General features: G+C 26.2%; 10 protein-coding genes across 10 annotated transcripts; 6 read left to right on the top strand and 4 right to left on the bottom strand.

Annotated features, from left to right (window-relative positions):
- Nucleotides 1-627: 627 nt before the first annotated feature.
- cand_023290 (cyclin-dependent kinase regulatory subunit family protein) lies at nt 628-1,274 on the top strand (the record flags this gene model as incomplete). Its single annotated transcript, XM_067212559.1, has 5 exons — nt 628-692; nt 762-783; nt 879-997; nt 1,057-1,112; nt 1,219-1,274. 5 exons carry the CDS (start codon nt 628-630, stop codon nt 1,272-1,274), a joined length of 318 nt encoding a protein of 105 aa, XP_067068832.1.
- Nucleotides 1,275-1,528: 254 nt separating this feature from the next.
- Nucleotides 1,529-2,956, top strand: cand_023280 (uncharacterized protein; the record flags this gene model as incomplete). The annotated part of the gene is made up of 1 exon (XM_067212558.1): nt 1,529-2,956. The coding sequence occupies one exon, from the start codon at nt 1,529-1,531 to the stop codon at nt 2,954-2,956; it is 1,428 nt and encodes a 475-aa protein (XP_067068831.1).
- Nucleotides 2,957-3,504: 548 nt separating this feature from the next.
- On the top strand, nt 3,505-4,902 carry cand_023270 (uncharacterized protein; the record flags this gene model as incomplete). The annotated part of the gene is made up of 1 exon (XM_067212557.1): nt 3,505-4,902. One exon carries the CDS (start codon nt 3,505-3,507, stop codon nt 4,900-4,902), a length of 1,398 nt encoding a protein of 465 aa, XP_067068830.1.
- Nucleotides 4,903-5,727: 825 nt separating this feature from the next.
- Nucleotides 5,728-7,455, top strand: cand_023260 (uncharacterized protein; the record flags this gene model as incomplete). Its single annotated transcript, XM_067212556.1, has 1 exon — nt 5,728-7,455. One exon carries the CDS (start codon nt 5,728-5,730, stop codon nt 7,453-7,455), a length of 1,728 nt encoding a protein of 575 aa, XP_067068829.1.
- Nucleotides 7,456-8,068: 613 nt separating this feature from the next.
- Nucleotides 8,069-8,746, top strand: cand_023250 (uncharacterized protein; the record flags this gene model as incomplete). The annotated part of the gene is made up of 1 exon (XM_067212555.1): nt 8,069-8,746. The coding sequence occupies one exon, from the start codon at nt 8,069-8,071 to the stop codon at nt 8,744-8,746; it is 678 nt and encodes a 225-aa protein (XP_067068828.1).
- Nucleotides 8,747-9,361: 615 nt separating this feature from the next.
- cand_023240 (uncharacterized protein) lies at nt 9,362-10,768 on the bottom strand (the record flags this gene model as incomplete). The annotated part of the gene is made up of 1 exon (XM_067212554.1): nt 9,362-10,768. The coding sequence occupies one exon, from the start codon at nt 10,766-10,768 to the stop codon at nt 9,362-9,364; it is 1,407 nt and encodes a 468-aa protein (XP_067068827.1).
- A 209-nt stretch (nt 10,769-10,977) lies between these two features.
- Nucleotides 10,978-12,015, bottom strand: cand_023230 (uncharacterized protein; the record flags this gene model as incomplete). Its single annotated transcript, XM_067212553.1, has 1 exon — nt 10,978-12,015. One exon carries the CDS (start codon nt 12,013-12,015, stop codon nt 10,978-10,980), a length of 1,038 nt encoding a protein of 345 aa, XP_067068826.1.
- Nucleotides 12,016-12,185: 170 nt separating this feature from the next.
- Nucleotides 12,186-15,359, bottom strand: cand_023220 (formin-like family protein; the record flags this gene model as incomplete). Its single annotated transcript, XM_067212552.1, has 1 exon — nt 12,186-15,359. The coding sequence occupies one exon, from the start codon at nt 15,357-15,359 to the stop codon at nt 12,186-12,188; it is 3,174 nt and encodes a 1,057-aa protein (XP_067068825.1).
- A 454-nt stretch (nt 15,360-15,813) lies between these two features.
- Nucleotides 15,814-18,420, top strand: cand_023210 (HEAT repeat family protein; the record flags this gene model as incomplete). Its single annotated transcript, XM_067212551.1, has 1 exon — nt 15,814-18,420. The coding sequence occupies one exon, from the start codon at nt 15,814-15,816 to the stop codon at nt 18,418-18,420; it is 2,607 nt and encodes an 868-aa protein (XP_067068824.1).
- Nucleotides 18,421-18,608: 188 nt separating this feature from the next.
- Nucleotides 18,609-20,612, bottom strand: cand_023200 (protein kinase domain-containing protein; the record flags this gene model as incomplete). The annotated part of the gene is made up of 1 exon (XM_067212550.1): nt 18,609-20,612. One exon carries the CDS (start codon nt 20,610-20,612, stop codon nt 18,609-18,611), a length of 2,004 nt encoding a protein of 667 aa, XP_067068823.1.
- Between the last annotated feature and the right edge of the window lie 335 nt (nt 20,613-20,947).

Here is a 20,947-nt window from a genome sequence, read left to right as displayed (position 1 = left end):
TTATAAAATATTATAGTATTATCTTAAAACTTTAATTTTAAAGATTTTATAAGATATAGAGAATCTAATTTAAAATAAGATTATTTAGATTTAACCTACCATAGATATATTGAATTATTTAAGGTTAAATTCGAATACTTGTAGTCTAATATCTTATATTCTTAATATTTACTATGAATACCAAAACCCCCCATTTAAGTTTATATATATTAAAAATGAACTTTTTGGTAGTTTTGGTTATTATTTAAAATATTTGTACATAAGACTTTAGTTATCTAGTTTAAAGATTCAGTAAAATGAATTATAAAAGATGTCTCTTGATCATGATGCTTTGAAATATGCCCTATGTATTACTTAACACGCTATAGCCTCGGATTACTGTAACTCAAATATCTCCATAAGAAAGCGGAAAAAAAATCAAAAGAATTACTACGGGCCAGAATTTTAAGTTAAAAAAGACAAGTTTTTTATTAGAACAAGTTCAACTTATAAATTTACATCTAAAAGTAGTTTGTTGTATATATAATTCTTTTGATTTATCTATAACCAAAAAAAGAAGATTTGAATTGAATATATTCCCACTATAATCACTATTTTAAAGTGCAGATTTTGATATATGAACTAAATATGGTGAATTATCCTGAAGATATTGTATATTCTTCTAAATATGAGGATGGTGTTTATGAGTACAGGTAATTTGAAGATTCCTCAAATTAATTTGACAATAGAGTAAAAATAAATTTAATTCACTTTGTTTTTAGACATGTAACATTACCAAGGGCTGTAAGTAAAACAAATTATATTATACACAACCTTAAATTTAAATGTAAATTTCTGTAAATGTCCTATTATACATAATATCACTTTATTTTTCTTAGATATCAAAGAGAGCTCAATCTGTAATGCTTACTAAACCAAATGGTCTCTTAAGAGAGCAAGAATGGAGGATGTTAGGAATACAGCAATCAAGAGGGTGGCAACATTATTTAATTCACAAGTAAGGTTAATACACTTACTGTAAATTATAAAATATTACTAATATCTAATATTATATAGACCTGAGCCTCATATTCTATTATTTCGACGACCTCTAGGTACTAATCCACAAACAGGTAAGTATATAGATAGTATACTTATATCTACAATTATATATAATGATGTAGATTATTTTAAAAGAATCTAATTTAATCTATTCATGAAAAAAATCTACATATTTAGGTCAAGTTGATCCTACATGGGTAAATTCCAATAGAAAAGAAGCAGAAAAGCAATAAAATTTACTTAGAAAGAAAAATAAGAGAATTTAGTGATACAAGCATATTAATAGATACAATCTCTTTAATATAAGTAAATTTAATAGAAATCTTGATATGAGACATCCAGACTCTGGCGAATTCTAAGACGTAATTGCAGCGCCAAGATGAGTCTTAAAATAAATTTTTTGTATAGGATACTTAGAATTATTCAAGCATCAGGTACCGAATATAAATCAATAATTATTTATTAAAGAGGAAATAAGTCTTCCAAAATGCAAATATTATCTCTTCATCTATTAGCTCTTTTATTTTTTATAAATTGTACATATGGATTCTATAGTGCAGTTGCATCTCCAACGATTAGTACATCTCTTACTTTATATACAACAGCATCTGGTACAGCAAGTGTAATTTATATGCTGTCCCAATCCAGACGTGGAGATTTAAGCAGACTTCTCGCAAGTATTTATCTTCCAGTAATTAAGGATCAATCCGGGGAATATATATTTTCAATTTCTACAAAAGGATGGGAAGGTAATACCATTATGCTATCTTCTAGTTTGTTATATTATTATTCTATATCAAATACATATAGAATAAATCTGAGTGATATACCAAAAAAAGAAGATACATTACCTACTTTTCCATGGGGAAAAGTAGATATCAAACAAGATCCTTTGATATCTATAGCTCAAATTGAGAAATATATCATCTCATTAAATGGTACACATTTAATTATACCTTTACGTAATATAGATTTATGGGAAATGTATCCATTAGCTGTTTTAAGAAAATTTGTACAATATCAAAAGAAAAAAAGTATTATTGGTAATATTGCTGAAAAAAAAGACATTCCAAAGAAAAATTTACAGGATACAGAATCAAATATAACCAATTTATCTAATGTACTATCAGATAATTTAATATCACAGTTGGGGGATTCAAATGATTCACCTTATAATTTGAATAAAGTGGAAATGGAACCAATTAAAATGTCATCATGTATAAGTGATTTTAAAGTTAGAAGGAGTTTCTGCTTTGGAAAATATACTTATGTATGTAAATCTAGAAGAAACCGCAAAGTTACATATATTTCAGTACCATGGGTATCTGGTATAAGAAAATCAACTGAAGAACTTAAGGTTATCTATAATTTTGTTAAAAATATGCAAACTGATTCATTAAATGAAAAATTATCCAATATTAATATTAACCAAAATATTACTGCCTTATCACTTGCATTAATTTTATATCTTAGAGAGAGACAATATGATAATCACTATATTGAGTTAATAAATTACAAAACTAACCTTTTTAGTAGGGTTATGCGTAAATTTGTAAATGGTGTCCTATATATATCTGATTTATTTAGTTTGGCTCATAGAAAAAATAAAACAAAATTAGCACCATGGAAAAGAATACCTGAGATTCAATGGAAAACAACTCCAGCAACAACTTTTGAACTTCTAGTTTTTACTACTCACTTAGAAGTACTTAGGGAAGTTAAGTACAACTCTATGGAATGGAATCAGTTTGATTATATTATTGCCACAATTTTGAATTTTTTAGTTATATCTCTTGGAGTACCAACTCTCTATGGTCAATATATCAATAAAGTTAGTCGTACAAATCTTTTATTTGAAAAAGGTGCCTTGAATTTAGAAACATTTCATAATGCTCATAAACGTAATTCAGATTAATACTTAGTATTATTGATTTTATAATTTTCAGATATCTGAATATTACTTTTGAAATTATTGTATTTCTTTGTAATATCAAAGTTTTATATTTTTACTCTCCATGAGTAAATTATATTAGATCTGGGATCGTTTATAGTAGTTTTAATTGTAATTTTAATATTTCAAGTAAAATTTTCTTTTTGTGAAAATGGTATATGTTCTGTTTAAGTATTTATAGAACAAATTATTACATTCTTTTTTGTTTTACATTCAATTAACTTTTTTTTTTTATTATGAACATAATTTTAAGATTATTTCTAAAGTACATAAATATGTAATAGTAACTCATAAGTTGGTTTAATTATATAAAGTGTACATTAAAACATTGTTACACTTAATATAATAGAGATAACTAAGTGTTTTTTTATTAACTGTACTTTTTAAATAAGATCTACAGATACATGTCTACTATCTCTCTTAATAAACATGTAGATATTCGATACTTACATTAGTAATCCTGATGTACCTGTCAGAATATTTTAAATAGAATACTTATTTGGAATGTAAACATGTACTTTTCTTCATCAAGTATTTTGAGAAAAATAAATTTTATTTGGTTATTATTTCAGTTATTATACCACTTTACCTTGGTTAACGGAATTCCACTTACTTCTGTTAGTGTATCAGTATCTGCAGCTTTAGTTGGTGGTAGAACTTTTCAATTAATGTTAACCCGAATGGATCGTGGTACTTTGGGTGAAATTTTATCAAGTAGAATATGTCCTGTAGTTGAAGATGGAAGTAGAGAACTTTTTACTATTTCTACTGATAAATGGGATGGGGAAAGTTATACAATTGCTGCAGCACTCCTATATATATTTGATATTTCATGTAGGAATGATATTTATGGATTACTTAAGCCTAAGAAAAATATTTTACATCATGCATGGGGAAATATAAATTTAAAAGATCCATATGCAAGTTTAGAAATAATTAGAAATTACTTAATATCTCTAGATGGTGCACAATTAATCATAAATTTAGATAATGTAGAAAAATGGAATCTATATCCATTAGCTATTCTACTTATGATTAATAAAAAAGAAAAAGATGTACTTAATTTTGAAGATGGTGCATTTGATACAGTTACTAAATTATATTCACATATTGATCCTGGTATAAATGCAACTAAGACCAAATATATATTTAATAGTACTTCATTAATAGATTTTATACCAGATAGTCATTATTCTCCAAATTTATTTAATAGAGTAATTCCAATAAGCTCTACTGATGAGCATGTTCATTATTATATAGCTTCATGGAAGAAATCAAATTTATCATCTCTAGAAGAACTTCATAACATATACAATTCTTTATATACACGTGTAAAGAAAGAAGATATTGATGTTAGTATATTCCGAGTTACGCGTAAATTTTTTTGTTTATCACTTGCATTAGTTTTATTTGCACGTGAAAGGAAATTTGATATTGGTATTATTGAAGCAGTGGACCTTGATATATCGAAATTTAGAAGAAGGTTAGATAAGGCTTTATCTGTATATTTATCTGCTACTGATATTGCTTCTTTATCAAAAGGTAAAAATCGTACTAAAATAGCTCCTTGGAAACTAATATCAGATAAAAAGTGGAAAGAATCTCCAATTTCATCATTTAAAAGAGTTACATCTCATGTGCATGTAGATGAAATTAGACAATTAAAATATGACTGTTCAAATTGGGGATTTTACGATTTTTTCATTGGTTCAATATTTTATTTCTATTCAAAGAATCTTGGTATTCCGACATTATATGGTCAATATCAAAATGAAATTTCAACAATTAAAAAGTTATTTAGAAAAAGTGGTGATCCAATATTAACAAAAATAAATATTTCAAGAAAATTAAACAAAGAAAAAAAAGAGAATGAAGATAAAAATGAGAAAAAAAGTCAAAAAATTAATTAGTTAAATATTAGATCACCAATTATAGTTAATTGAAGAGAATCCAAAGGAATTCCATAATACTAGTAACTTAAAATTATGAATATAAATATATGCTAAAGAAAATATATATCTTAAGATATGACTTTTTTTTTCTTAAATGTAATCATTTATAGAATATAAAATAGAATTCTAATTTTAAAAGTTAAAATTTTCACCTTTTTTTTTTTCTTTTAATTTCTATATCTAAATAATATAAATTTGTTGATAACAATTTTGTAAAATATTCAATTAATGAAAATATAAATGATAATATGGATTATTATGTAAATGTTATACTGTCTGTCGAAGTTAAAAATTTAAAGAATCTATAAAATATAAAATATTTTATATTAAAACAATTAATTCTATTCCAATATTTAAATAACTGTAGTATTTAACTTTATATTTTATTTTCATTATATTATAACTAACTCCATAAAACTTAATACTTTATTTATATTAACTTTAATATAACTACTAGAGAAAGGTAATCAATAATATATTTCAGATATTTTATTTTAGATTTAATAGAAAAAGTATTATTATTAACAGTAGCCTAAAAAAAAAATTAAAATAATCTTATAATAGAATCAAGTTCATCCAAATTTTATTATATTGGATTTATTAAACAATTCATTACGATAATATTTCGAGTGACTGAATTGTCTTTAGCTAAGACTCAACTGACTCTTTCTTGACATGCCGGTTTCAAAGCACTTTTTCCGAGTGTAAAAAGTCATTATTTTGTAGCAATAATACAAAAAAAAATAATTTAAACACCTAATTTACATTACTTGCAAATACATTATGCTGCTATTTATTCAAATTAAATTGGTATTGTTGTTTATTATAATATATTCTATAAAATTTATAAACTGTAGTTCTTTATGTTCATTAGATATTGGTTTAATAACAAGTGGAGCAATTTTATCTGGTGGTACAATAGCAGTAACTACAGGTGAAAATATATATTTAATGATGTCTAAACGTGAACGTGGTTCAGTACCTCAGATTCTATCTAGTTTATATTTCCCTTTAAATCCAGAAGATCCTTCTTATTCTAAAGGAATTCCAAGTTATGCAACTATAAATTTAACTGGAGTAGATGGAGAAACCATTACAATGGCATCTATTATGCTATATTTCTTTGCACTAACTAGTGCACGTAATATAAATGGGCAACCTAAACCAGTTGAACTACAACCAGTATTTCCATGGGGTCCTATGTACTCTTATCAACATCCAATTGTTACAACATCTCAAATTAGAGCTTGGATTGTACGAAAAAATTCGAAAATCTTACAAATTCCCTTAAATAATGTTGCAATATATGATTTATTCCCACTTGCAGTCATCCGGAAATATATTGAACTAAGAAATAAACGTAAAGGTTATAGTGGGAAAAATTCTTTAAATTATATACAAAGACATTATTATTGTCCAAATATTAATACTAAGCAACTACTTTCAGATTATTTTCAAGGAAGATGTTTTTTTGGAGAGAGATGTAAATCACTCACAAATACAAGAGTAATTTATTATGAACCACCATGGAAATATTCATCTACTAATACAATAAACCAAAACTTACAAGAGGATAATTCAATAAAACCTTTTAAAAGTGACTCAAATCCTACATCTCTTGAATATTTAGCTAATATATATGAATATATAGAGCTACAACGTTATGAACTTCCTTCTGATACTTTAAATAAATTATCACCAAATTTACTTCTTTCACCAGAGGGTTTATTTGGACTTTCAGTAGTGTTATATGAAAGGCAACTACAATATCAAGTTGGAGCTATTGAACGCTCAAATTATAAAGAAAGAAGGATTAAAAAATGGTTTAGGAGTTTAAAACAAAAATTATTTAGACTTTTTGATTTTAATAATGAAACAATTAGTGATAATAATAGGAAAAAAAAATATATGACAAGGGCCTCTTGGAAGCAATATCCTGACTCTCTTTGGAAACGCTCACCACTTAAAACATGGGTTCATTCAGTTGAAAAGTGTAGATATTGTGATTTAGTTAATATTAAATATAATTCAAGAAAATGGAACGAGATGGATTATGTTATTGCTACAGTATATTATTATTTCTTAAGATGGCAGGGTATACCTCAAGTATTTGGACAATATGTTATTACTAAAGATAACTTAAATAAATTATCTAAATCTTCACAAAAATTGCTTAATGAGACAATTATACAAACAGGATATAATGAATCAGATTTTTATATATCTAATACAAGTACTATACAGACTTTTACATCAACTCAAACATTAAGTAGTCAATTGGATAGATATGGTTTACCTACCTATGGTGAATATAATAAAAATAGAAATCAATTTAAACCACAAATTCAACAATACGAATTTTCACAAGAACAAAATAGTGATCAATCACTTGAAACAGATTCATTAAGTATTGAGCAACCATTATTTGCTACAAATAGTGAAGTAACAAATCAATTAGTCGCTTATATTGATCGTAAAGATCACAAGATAAAAGGTGTAATGGAAGTTTAGAAGACTTTAATCAAATCACTATTTCATATTAATTTAATTACTAATATCATGATAATCCTAAGTATTGGACTTCTACTTATTTTAAATATAGGTTCGTACTTAAATATATCTACATAATTGTATGTACCCATATATATATATATATATATATACAATACAATGCCAGTTTAACCAAAATCCTAATAGAAAAGTGGAGGAGATTATAATAATTCTATAGAATATAATTATCTTGTGTTTATTTATTTATTTCCTTCTTATTTCTATAAATATTCGATTATTTAAGTTAAAGATTTAAAAAAAAAGATATACAAGTACATATATTATATAAATTTTTACTTCTATATATATTATAGTGTGATTTTCTAAAAAAAGTAAGAAAAAGAATAATCAAAGTTAAAAAAAGAAAAAAATGGCGGGTTCTTATTTTTTCAGGAACTTTTCAGGCTCTTCGTAAATTTGTAATTCAATTTCCTTTTTTTTTTTTTTTTTTTATAGAAAACAGAGGCTTTGGATAATTTATTTGTTAGTTTTTTTTATTATAAATTGGTTATAAATAAGAATTAGATATATCAAAAAATAACTTGGATATATTTTATGCAAGGGAATATGAAAAATGTGTTCCTTAAGCTCAGCAGGATTTTATTCAGTATCTCCCTCAAATAAATGTCGAAAATTTGCACGCCAGCTGAAATTCCTGTTAATTCTGGAGTTTGTAACATTATTAGTTTTATTTATATTGGTACCCACAGGTGGAACTGTATGGGTCCTACTTCAAGTCTTCTCTATTATATTAGCATATATAGCTATTAAAGATTCAAACGCTTATAGACCACCAATATTGCAAATCTACATATTTATTACAGCTCTAGGCACTTTATTTTGTGCTGTATATTTTGCAGTTTCTGTATCTATAGTTAAATCAGCTATAAGTATAGCAGCATGTAGTTTATTTGCTGTAAACGTTATAGTATTAGCATTTTGTACTAGAGTATCATGGTTATTATTTAAAGAACTAATGTTATGCTCACCTTTATTAACAGGTACAACTGGACCCTATATATTTGGATCTGGAATATCTGGGCATATAAATAATGAAGCATCTGTTGAAATGTCTGGAACCGACAGACAAACTAATAACAATGAAGTTTCTAGAGGTTTTGTGCCATTTGGAGGCGAAGGGTTTAGACTATCAAGTAATAGAGGTACTGTATCAAATGCAGATGGTCCTATTACACTTGGATCAAATAATAATAAAGAAGGATCAACTAATATGATTACATCTGCTGTATAGGATGAATATATTAGTTAATATTATATTTAATATTATGAAATCTTAATGATTCATTTACTATATTAACAAATTATTAATAGCAGTATGTCTAGATTTATTTAGATCCTTATATAGTTTTCATAAAATAATTGTAGTTATATTTAAACACAAACACCGTACTTATTTTCATTAATTTATTTGCTTTATTTAATAAAAAATTAATTATAGAATGATAAGATTTCTCATTTATAATATTCTTGTTTTATTATATTTCAATTTATCAGAAACTTTAAAGTCACAAATAGATGATTTTTTATTACTTTTTTTTTTTTTAAAAAAAAGTGACAATTAATGAATTCCACTTAATTTTATATTTGATTACTAAATACATAAAGAATACACCATAATATTGATTAAGCTTAAGAATATACTAGTAGTACTATTATGTATATATAAACTTAAAATACTTAAACGAAGCCTGTAACTAAAAAGAATATAATTTAAATGATTGACCATTATAAAATTACCTGTTAGGATAATCATTATATTTTCAGATATCTAATATTACTTGAGATTGTTTATTAAACAATTTTTATTTTTAATTATTCGTCTATATCATATACTCTTGATCTCAATTTACTCATTGATTATTTCAATATCTCCTAAGTCTTCAGATTCTTTATAATCATCAGTCACAATATATTCTTGATAAAGAGTTTCCTTTTCATCAATACTTAAAAGTTTAGCATCTTCATTTAAAGCCCATAAAAGTTCATGCTTATATTCCTTATCTTCTATTTGTTTTATTTTTAAAGATTCATTTGTTAATATATTATTTAAAACACTTTGTAATTCCAAATTCGAGGTATTTTTATTTTTACCACTTTTAATATTTGTATTACAAGACTCAATTTTTTTATTTTTGTTTGATAATTTTTTATTTAATTGCAATATAAAATTATTTTGTTTTATAATCTCTCCCTTTGTAATTTTCGAATAATTTGTCAAATTACATAATATATCACTAATTATACCTTTGTCTATCTCTTCACTATAAGAGTGATTTAGATTATCTGAATTAGTCTTATCTGAAATATTTGGATTACAAAATATATTTTTATCACTATTACCATCACTCTCTCTATTTTTCTTTTTACTTGTTCTTTTTTTATTGATTTTACTCGCAGATTTATTTTTATTATTTAATGGAGTTAGTCCTGTACTCATGGAATATAAAATTTCAAGTTTATCTGGGCTTGAAATTATAAAATTTTCATTATATTCATCTAGTGTATAGCAGCTTTTGCTATTTCTATTAGATGAATCTGGACTTATTACCATATTACAAAAGAAACTGGATTCAGAAATATCCTTATATTTTTTCTTTAGTAGCTGATCCTTATTCTTCACTTTTTGATAATCGGATTTAATAGATGATTTTTTTATTTTTGAAGATCTAACATTTCTTGTCAGTTTATCTTCAATAGTACCTTCACAATATTCAGAAGAAGTTTTGTCATTTAATCCTATTTCACCCTCATTTATTACATTTTCTAGTACTTCCTTTGCTTTTTTCAAGGATTTACTACTGTTTCTGAAATTGTAATATTTACTTTCGCATTTATCAGTTTTTATTTTAGAGCTTGCAATTTTTGATTTACAGCTATCTGTATTTAAGATAACTTTAGTTTCCCTATTTTCAAGTATTTGTTTATTATTATCATCATTTGATGAATTTGTTACTACTGTATTTCTGCATATACGAATTAAGCCTACAGTTGGAGTACTACAGGTAGAAGGTTCAGATTCATTATACTTAGGTGAAATATATCTAGATGTAGCTCTCCTTATTTTAGACTTTTTAGGGTCCTCCTGTTTATCACCACGTAAGGCTGCTGCATCCAAAAGTTCATGTAAAGAGTAAATTCTTGATTTTGGAATTTCTATATCATTAGGATCTTTTTCAATACATTTAATTTGCTCATTATATTTTAATGGCAACCTTTGCTGCTCTTTTAACTTGTCTAAAGCTGACAAGAACATTTAGAATAGTAATAAAAAAAAAAAAAGAGGTAACAGCCTAAAAATACATAAAAAAAGTGGGCTGCATGCTTTACCGCCTATTTCTTTTTTTTTCTTTTGAGGAAAAAAAAAAAAACAGTTTTAATGTGTCAAACATATAGATTACAGATCTAGAAGTTGGAAATCTAAAATTTCACTTAGAAAATATTATAATGAGAATCAGTAATAATCTAAATAAAATCATCATCTAAATGTTTACTACCCTCATCACTTTCCAAGTTAAAACCTGGTGGGTAAATTCTTTTATTCTTAATATCATACACTAATAACTTCTTAGGCTGAGCTACTATCCAATCTTCAGACGTTTTATAGCCTAATAATTCAGGTCTAAAGTTACGGATATTTAACTTAGCCAACTGATCCATCAAGTCATCCATTGTGATACCATCATCAGTACAACTACTTATATTTGTTAATATCTTCTCTAAAGCTTTAGCCATTACAGCCTCTCTCTTTCTCTGACGAGCCCTTTCTTCTTCATCTATAATTATATGATCTGAATTAGATTCTGAGTTATTCTCTTCTGAGCTTTCATTATTTTGATCTTCACTTTCACTATCAAGCTCCTTATTTGTCTTACGAGGAATACTATTTCTAGCACAAAAAGCTGCCCATGAATCTTGTTTATGTTGTCCCTGTTTTCTATGATCAACCTTACGTTTAGTAAATTTACCTTTCCTTTTTCCAGTTCCACCTGCATCTGAAAAGTTAATATTTGGGGGTGCAGTAAAAGTAGTATATTGAGTTGATATATTGTCATTCTTTATATTATTATTTGATATAATTTCCATATTACTATTATCTGAATTCTTATTTGCTTTAGATTTCTGATCTGTAGTAAAGATATATAAGCGAGTAACTAAATCTTCACGGCTACCTTTTGAATTTAATCCTCTTAGTCGACATTCAGATTCAAGTTCAGTTTTACTTAAACTACTCCATTGTTTCTCTTCATGTAAGGTAATTGGCTTTATATTTGTATCACACACTGTACTTCTAGATGATGGTTTAATTTTTGTGGTTTTATAATTGTATTTAGCCTCAAATTTCTGTAATTCTTCCTCTTGTCTTTTCAACACAGCTTCTAAATTCTTTTGATATTGCTGTTTTAATATTCCTTTCTTATTTTTTATCTCTTTTTCTAAAGCTCTGACTTCCTCCCTATGCTGTTGAATGATTCTACTTCTTTCTTGATGATAATTGTTCATTTCAAATATTAAAGGTTCTAAACAAATTACAATCTGATAGTATAGTTAATACAAAATACATTAGCGCCTAACTAGTACCGCAAATGCACTTTTACTTTGCATGCATGTAATATAAGACACTATAAAGCCTAAGATGAAATATAAATTTCTGAATTTCTAACTTAAAATATCTAAGATTCACGAAAACCTGGAGTTACTAAAGTAGGAAGCTTAGGTAGTGGGTGTCTTAAAGGTAAATTAGCTTTACTTTTATTTCTTTCTGTATGTATTATTTTTAAGTATCTATCTTGAGATTTTTTGGGATTATATGAAATATCAGATAAATCAGTAGATTTACTTAAATAAGAAGATTCGATTTTCTGTGAAATTCTAATATTATCTTCACTTTTTGCAATAATATTAAATTTATTACAAGGATGGTTTAGTGGTGACTCTAAACCTAATTTACCCATATTATTTTTACTTATTTCATTCTTAAATTGTTCTTTAAATGCAATATAAGATTTTATATTATTTTTATTTTCGGAATAATTATTATTTCCTGAGTCATCTTCATATTGTGATTTTTCACTCCTAAAACTACTTGAACGATTTCTTATAAGTGTGGGATGTCTACATGCACTCCATTTACAAGCTTGATTTCTCGATTTCTTAGGTACGTTTTCATTACTATTTGAATTAGAACTTATTAGATTTGTTGAATTTATATCAGTTCCATTAAATGGATAATTACTCACTGATATATTATTATTATTAGGAAATACCATTGTTGGGTCTACTAACAAAGAAGCAAATTTCTGAGGTTTTTCCTTAACTTCTTTACAACATGATGTAAATTGAACTATAAAAGTATTTAATGTTTCAAATAATGGTTGGATTGCTAAATTTTTATCTGTTGAAGAGATATTTTGACCAAAATAAATTGCTGTATCGGTAACTTTTTCAACAATACGATTGTATCCTTCAACTAAAGCATCTAAACGCCTCGAGTAAGAATCAAACAAATAATCCACTCTATCATTTGCAAAATAATTTTTTTCAGTTTTTAAAATTGCTAATTCTTTTTTCATATCACTAATATTATTGTACAACATATCAACTGATATTTTTGAAGCTTGGGATACGGCTGGCATATCATTAACAAGTAAATGTAAATTTAATTGTGGAGTTGCTATAGTTAAATTTGCCACTAGAAAATGCAAAGATGTTAATGAAGGATCAATAACAGTTTTGAATTCAGCTAGACGTAAAAGAGATACAAGTGAAAATCCCTTAGTTTCTAATAAAGACCAATTAATAGAACCTGTATTTGCAGCATGTGCAAAGGATGATGTTGATGTTAAAGTTTCAAAGCTAATACCATGATTTACATAGTTTCCCCATAGTAATACTGCCTTTAATATAAATTTAAGTTTGTTTGAATTCCTCATTTGTTGAGAGGCAAGAAACAAAGTGTTGAGATTTTTTTGTATATCAAATTCTGATGCATCTAAAATATGTTCAAATTTCAGAAATCTTAATCGAGCCATAGGATTTGAAATATGTGAGAACCTGAGTAAAAATTGTTCCAGAGGATGCAATTCTTCTTTATTATTCTTCAATCTCTCTATTTCTAAAGTAGTTGGTAGAACTTGTTCAATTCGTTCATAATCATCTAAAGTCAAATTAGAAATCTTAAAGGATTGCAAAACTTCAATAATATAATCAATTGGTACTAATAAACGTGCCAATACTATTGCAATATTCTGAGCTCTCTTTTGAGATAGTGATTGTAAAGGAATTTGTTTAATAGGTGCTGGAATTAAAATATTTGAATTTTTACTTGAATAATTTGAATCAGTAGAATGTAAAGGTAATTCTTGTCTTAATGACATACTATTTACTTCATCACTTATTATGCCTGATATATCTTCAACAGAAGATGAATTAGGAAGAGATGATGGAATTGGTGATGTAGATATACTCGTTGATGGTTTTATAAAAACTCTACTTAATGTTTCCAAATTTACAAGTGTATTTGCAATATGAAAATCTGATAAAGCCGGTAAAGTTGAAATTGGTGATAATGATGTAACTGATAATGGAGTATTAAAAGTTGGAGAAGATGATGGGGATATTTGGGGAGAAACAGGGGGAGATTGATTATTTAATGGAGCATACAAAATCTCACGAAAAATACTTTTCTGAGCAGCTTCATCACTTAAGGGATTCCAATGTATACGACGACCAAGAGGTAAATTTTTACGATTTAAGGATGGTATTTTCATCGATTTTTTTAAAGTTACTTTGGATTTAGAACCAGATTTCATATGAGCTGGTAAAGGAGGAGCTTTACCACGAATTACAGAAACTGTAGAAGCTGTTGTAGATTTATTAGACAAAGGTGTTGTGTGTCCATTTGAAACTGGTTTATTTGGTTTAGGTGTTCTAGTATCAAATGTATTTGGAGATATATCTATATCTGAATTTTCATTATTCACATTTAAGGAAGAATTTAAAATTATAGAAGATTCCTTATTAGTGATATCTTCTATTTCTTTATTACAAATGCTTACATTATGAATACAAGATATTGAAAATTTAAATTGTTTTGTGATATTTTTCTCACTCTTATTTATATTATCTAATTTATCTCCTAAGTTTTCCTCAGTAACTTGAGATTCATAAAATGTATTTATATTTTTGTCATTACTTATATTTTTATCAGTTAAATTAAAGTTATTATCACCAATATACCATGTTCTACCTATACTAGAATAAAGAATAAAATTTATTGTAAAATTATACGATAGTTCTATTGGCTCTGGTAAAATTAATATAACATCTTCATTAGTAACTCGTAAAATATCTTCATCATTTATGCTTTTTACTAAGCAGTATAAGCTTATATCCAAACTCCTATCATAGATCCTTAAAATCAGCTCTCCTTGAAAAATTAAATAAGTAGTTTCACCATTATCTGCATTTCGTGAAAAATCCACTACAAGAGATGAACAATTTAAATAACCACAAACTTTGCACTTATCTTGTGTAGTAGCAGATATTATACTATAAAATGATTCTCCATTCTTAACTAAAGTTTGATAATTTGCAGGTCTTTTTTTATTATGTATATTTGATAAAATATATTCTTTGAAATTCCCAGATTTAGAAACTGTATATAAATCTATACTTAATGAGTCTAAATATCCTGGTATATGATCAAATATAGCACTTTTAAGCCTATTTGGCTTATAAAAAGTTATTAATGAAGATAAACAGTATGCTGGATGCTCTTCATCATCTTTAGTATCGCTATTATCTGGTATATTCCCCAATATACGATTTACAAAGGTTGAAATCATAACAATTATTAAAAAAATTTTAAAGTTAATTTTCCCAGTATAATTAGAGAGACCTTAAGATACAAAAAATTGACATTATTACTATATTTCCAGACCACAGTTAAGTTGAAGCTTGCAGTATATAAATCAAATTAAATATATAAATAAACTATGAGATGGATGAAATAAATTTAGTAATACTTAATAACCAAATACAAAAGGAAAAGAAGAGGAAGAAGGAAAACAAGAAAAAAGTAGAAAAATAAAGTAGAAAAATGAAAAAAAATGCCGCCCAAATTGGTTCCACTAATTTTCAAATACCGTTATAAATGAATTATTTGAGGATAATTTCAGCTATTTATTTATATTATAAATAATATAGATAAGCTAGTTTAAGGGTATAGTATATTTTAGACTTTGAAGGAGTATTTGAGATTGAATAATTTTGTTAAATCGATGAAAAGTTGAGAAATCAATGTTCTCGTCCCTAATCTCTAAATTTTTCAACGACTTACCATCTAATTTTGGTTATAATATAGGTGAAAAGATCGAAGAATATATTCCAAGCTTATGGGTACATTATAGAGGTTTTAAAAAGAATAAATTAGATACTCCATGTAGTATTTTCATATATGATAAATCACCTAGTACAAATCTTGAATCTCTAAGATTTCTTGATAAAGATACAATAAGAAGGTTAGTAAAAACTCAGTTTCAAAGGTGTAGAAGTCTTATACATCCTTCAATAATAAAAGTTTATGATGCTATAGAAGTTGATAATCATTACTATATAGTTACAGAACCATGTATATCTTTATATTCATTGTATTTATTTGGGAAATTTGAATTTAAAATGACTGATGATAGTAATAATTCAAAGCCTTATTATATATGGTTTTCTAAAGACTGCACTTTTGGTATTTATGACATAATGAAAAGCTTAAAATTTTTACATAATGATGCAAAATTAATACATGGAAATATTAATCCATTAAATATTTACATAAATTCACAAGGATACTGGAAATTAGGAGGTTTTGAATATTGCTTACCTTTACATGAAATCTCTTCAAACTATATTGAAGATATTAAGAAATGGAATATTGCTTATAATGTAGTGGGATGGAAATTTCCAAATAATACAAGAAATCCTAAATGCTTAGATATGTGGTCTTTAGGAGCTCTTATTTATTGGTATTTTGATGTGTCTCAAAATATAAAACTAGATGAAGAATTAAATATAGATGAAAGTGACAATTTCATGAAATCACTGAAAAATAATGAACCTAGTTTAAGAGAGAATATCTTGAATTTACCTTATACAAGAGATAATATATTATTATTAGAAAAGAATATACTTCCATTATGGATTCAAGATTGGGTAGGAGGGCTTTTAACTAGTATAAATACTGGAATTGAAGTATCTTTAAATGATGGTATAGCTTTAATATCACGCTCATCACCTATTGTTGAATTATTTAATCATTTAGATGAATTTCAATTAAAGACAGATCCAGAACGACTTACATTTTGTTCTCAGTATTTACAACAGCTTATATTGAGTATTAGATCAAATACAGATATATCTATAAATATTATTATTGGTCAAAGATTATTAACAAAATTACTGGATACTTTCCCACAATATACATCTAATATTTTTCCAATAATAATTTCAATTTTAAATGAATTTGATAACAGGAAATGTCCTGAATTTTTACTAAAACCTTTTTTATCAACTTTAAATAACTTATTAACCCAGAATGATAGATCCATTCGCTATACAATTCTTAAGAATATATCAAGTTATTACGATTTTATAGAAGTTGATATTCTTATAAATTGTATTGATCCAATTGTATTGGGATTTCATGATACTATGCAACTAATTAGAGAGACAACACTTCAAAGTATGATTTATATTATTCCAAAGCTTTTATCATGTAATAATGAGACAGAATCTAAAGATAACTCAACGTTACTAAAATCAAGTAAATCCTCAGATTTTATTGATTCAATAAAAGAAGGTTGGAAGAAGAATAGTGCTGTGATATTTAATGCTTTTAGTACTGGAAATCAAATTCAAATTGCAGTTAATAAATTAGTGAATGCAATGTTTACACTTGCTAAAGATCCAGAAGTTATAGTTCGAAGTAATACAGCTATTTGTTTTGCTAAATTACTTTGTATATTACCACAAGAATATCATATGGCTATACTTAATAAAGTTTACTTGACAGTAATAAAGGATAATTATCCAATATGTAGAAAAGCTGTATTACAAGCCCTCAATTCAACAGTTATATATTATCCTTGTAATGTGATTACTCAACTTATTCTCCCTAATGTATCTATATATGGATTTATTCAGGATAATTATGAAATAATGCAGATTACAGCGGATTTAATTAAACATATTGCTCTTATTTTAAGTGATTATGTTAAAAATAAAAATGAGACTACGGAACTTAATGGTATAAATAGTTTAGAAGCTGTTAATAATAATAATACTGGTAGTAAGGATATAATACTGGATAATACAGAGAATTATTGTGGATTTGAATATTCTGGAACAAATGAAAAATTACATGATAAAATTATTGAAAATAATACAGAAAAAACAAATGGAGTTGGTAAAAATCAATTTAATTATATAGGTAATATAGATAACTCAAAAAATTTGAATTCAGATAGCTGTTGGGATGATTATTTATTTGATTATACAGGGACAAATGAAGCAATAAAATTAGGAACTACAGTAACAACTATTTCATCTAATCTATTTAATAATAATTTGATAGATATAGATTCGAGAAGGGATAAATCTCAAAGGGTTATTAATTTAAATGTAGCTCACAATTCAACAAGATCTGTAAAGCCTGATATAAGCATAAATAATAAAAATACTATAAAATTACAAAATAAAAGTACAATAGATGCTAATTTAAAATTTAATACTATTAATAATAATAATAATAATAATAATAATAATAATAATAATAATAATAATAATAATAATAATAATTCAGTGAATATTATCTTAAATAATGATGATTTTTGGAAGGAATTTGAAGGAATATAATTTAAAATGGAAAGAATAATTTTTTTTTCTAAATTGATACTATACAAATATACGTAGAAATAATAATAAAAAGATTATTTTATGAATACTAAAGTAATATTTAAAATATTACTTTTTTCATATTTCACACTATAAACATAAATATCATTTAAAATAAATGCTTAATACTTAAAAACTTTTCTTATACTTTACTGACCAAAAAAAGTTAAAAGATTCTCTTCAATATCCAAAATACTAGTTTGATATAAATGTTCAAATATATTAGCAAGATGCTGAAAATTTGGTCTCTGATCTACATTTGTATGCCAAGTTTTAAGTATAATTGTCCTTAATGCATTTGGTATATTATTAGGAATTAAAGGACGTCTATTACCATACCCAACAGCTGCTATAATATGGGTAACAGATAGTTCTTCATGTGGTATTTTCCTTGTGAGCATCTCCCAAAGTATCATACCAAAACTATATACATCTGCTGCTTTAGTAAATCCTTCTCCTCTTAATACCTCAGGAGCCATCCAATGATGTGTACCAATACATCCTAGCATTTTTGTAGTTTCTAAGGGAGATTCCATTAATGTAGCTAATCCAAAATCACCAATTTTAACATCACAATTATTTGAAAGCAAAACATTACTGCTTTTCAAGTCACAATGTAACACTCCATGTTCATGTAAATATGCCATACCACAACAAATTTCTCTTGCTATCCTCAAAATATGAGTAGATGTCATTGAAATACCCTTAATATGTAGTAAATCAAATAATGAACCACAAGGTACTAATTCTGTAACTAAACAATATAATGGTGACATTACAACACCAAGAAACAAAGTTACATTTGGATGTCGTAATCTTGATACAACAGATAGTTCTGAATAAAATTCGCGAGCTAATGTAACCTTATCTCTTTTTCTAAAGGCTTTAACAGCAACAGTTATACCTCTAGTAATCCAAGTACCTCTATATACTCTTCCATATCCACCTTCCCCAATTCTGCAATGTAATCTCAATTCGTTTGCAGGAATCTCAAATGTCTTCAAATATTCATCATCTATAAGCCTCTGAGGTGAAAATGATAATCTACGAATACATCTTAATCTTAATTTTAATAATAAAGAAAAAGACAAATTCAAATATTTTGCATGACATTTGTTTTTTATCCCCATATCTTCAAAATCTTCAATATGTATATCTGGTAAAGTTAAACCATCAACCTCATGTTTTACAAAAATATAACAATATTCTGGTAATCCAAGACAACTCACAAAATATGCAACCTGAAGAACATTCCAATCAAAGCAAATTTCTGCAGAATGACTAGGACAATAATATGTTGGTGATTTAAGTGTTGGATCATTACCTATTGGAGTTAAGTCATCATAACAATTTGATATTTCCTTCTCTGGGGATTCTTCTTCAAGAGGGGGAGGTATATCCTTATCACAGTTAAGTCCATGAAACATACATGGTGATACAGTTAATGGAATACCCCATAAAACTAAAGGACCACCCAAAGCTGTATCTCCTATTGAATGACTACTACTTGAACTTGAGAATGACTTAACCGAACTAGATGTAGCTAATACTGAGTTATTTCCAACTCCAAAGTTACAATTTATATTATTTATAGAATTCATAGATTCACCACTTTGAATACTAAGAATTCTTTTAATTTCATCTTTCCATCCATCAAATAATAAACGACGTTTAACAAGTTCACCATTCATCCATTCACTTGTATATAATAAACCACTGTGATGGAATATAATACCAACTCCATGACGATCATTATGTGAAAATTGTCCAATATATTTTATTGCACTTCCAATAGTCTGCATTCCATATCCATGTCTCTCATCATTAACCCACATTCCTTCAAATCTTTGACCTGTATATTTAAGTAAAACACCCCAACCATTTCGTTTGCAATTAAACCATTCACCTGCATATGCATCACTATTTGAATATAAAAATACACTTTGTCCACATTCTTCGACTTTATTCCCTTTCACTTTTTTATATTGATTTCTAGGTGTGTTTATTTGAATTTCTTTATCTATATCAGATTTACTATCCTTATTTAAAATAGATTCATTATTCTGATATTTAGGAGAATTAAAGTCATGATTAGATGTATTATTCAAATAAATCTGTTTAAACTCTGATAGAGCTTGCAAAACTCTTTCCATAACATAATAGAGAAGATCTTCACGTATGTTGTAGCATACATGCTATTAGTGCATATAGCGCCATATCTTAGTTTTAGCTATAGTTCATATTGCAATTTTAATTTTATGTTTTTATGGGTGATACTAGAGTAACATTAATCTAATGCATCATACAAGAATGGATAAATAGATAGCATATTAAAAAGGATTAATAACATGCAAAAATTTTTTAGATCCTAATTTACATTAAATACTATCTGAGAATTCACAACTTTTATAGTATATTACTTAATTACAATATATATCAGATATTATAATATATAATAAAAAATTAAAATTATGAAGACTCTTAATTA

This window comes from Cryptosporidium andersoni (assembly GCF_001865355.1).
Source record: "Cryptosporidium andersoni isolate 30847 chromosome Unknown contig_17, whole genome shotgun sequence".
Lineage (NCBI taxonomy): Eukaryota > Apicomplexa > Conoidasida > Eucoccidiorida > Cryptosporidiidae > Cryptosporidium > Cryptosporidium andersoni.
The sequence above is the reverse complement of the archived record's forward strand: the minus strand, read 5'-3'. Positions and strand labels throughout refer to the sequence as shown.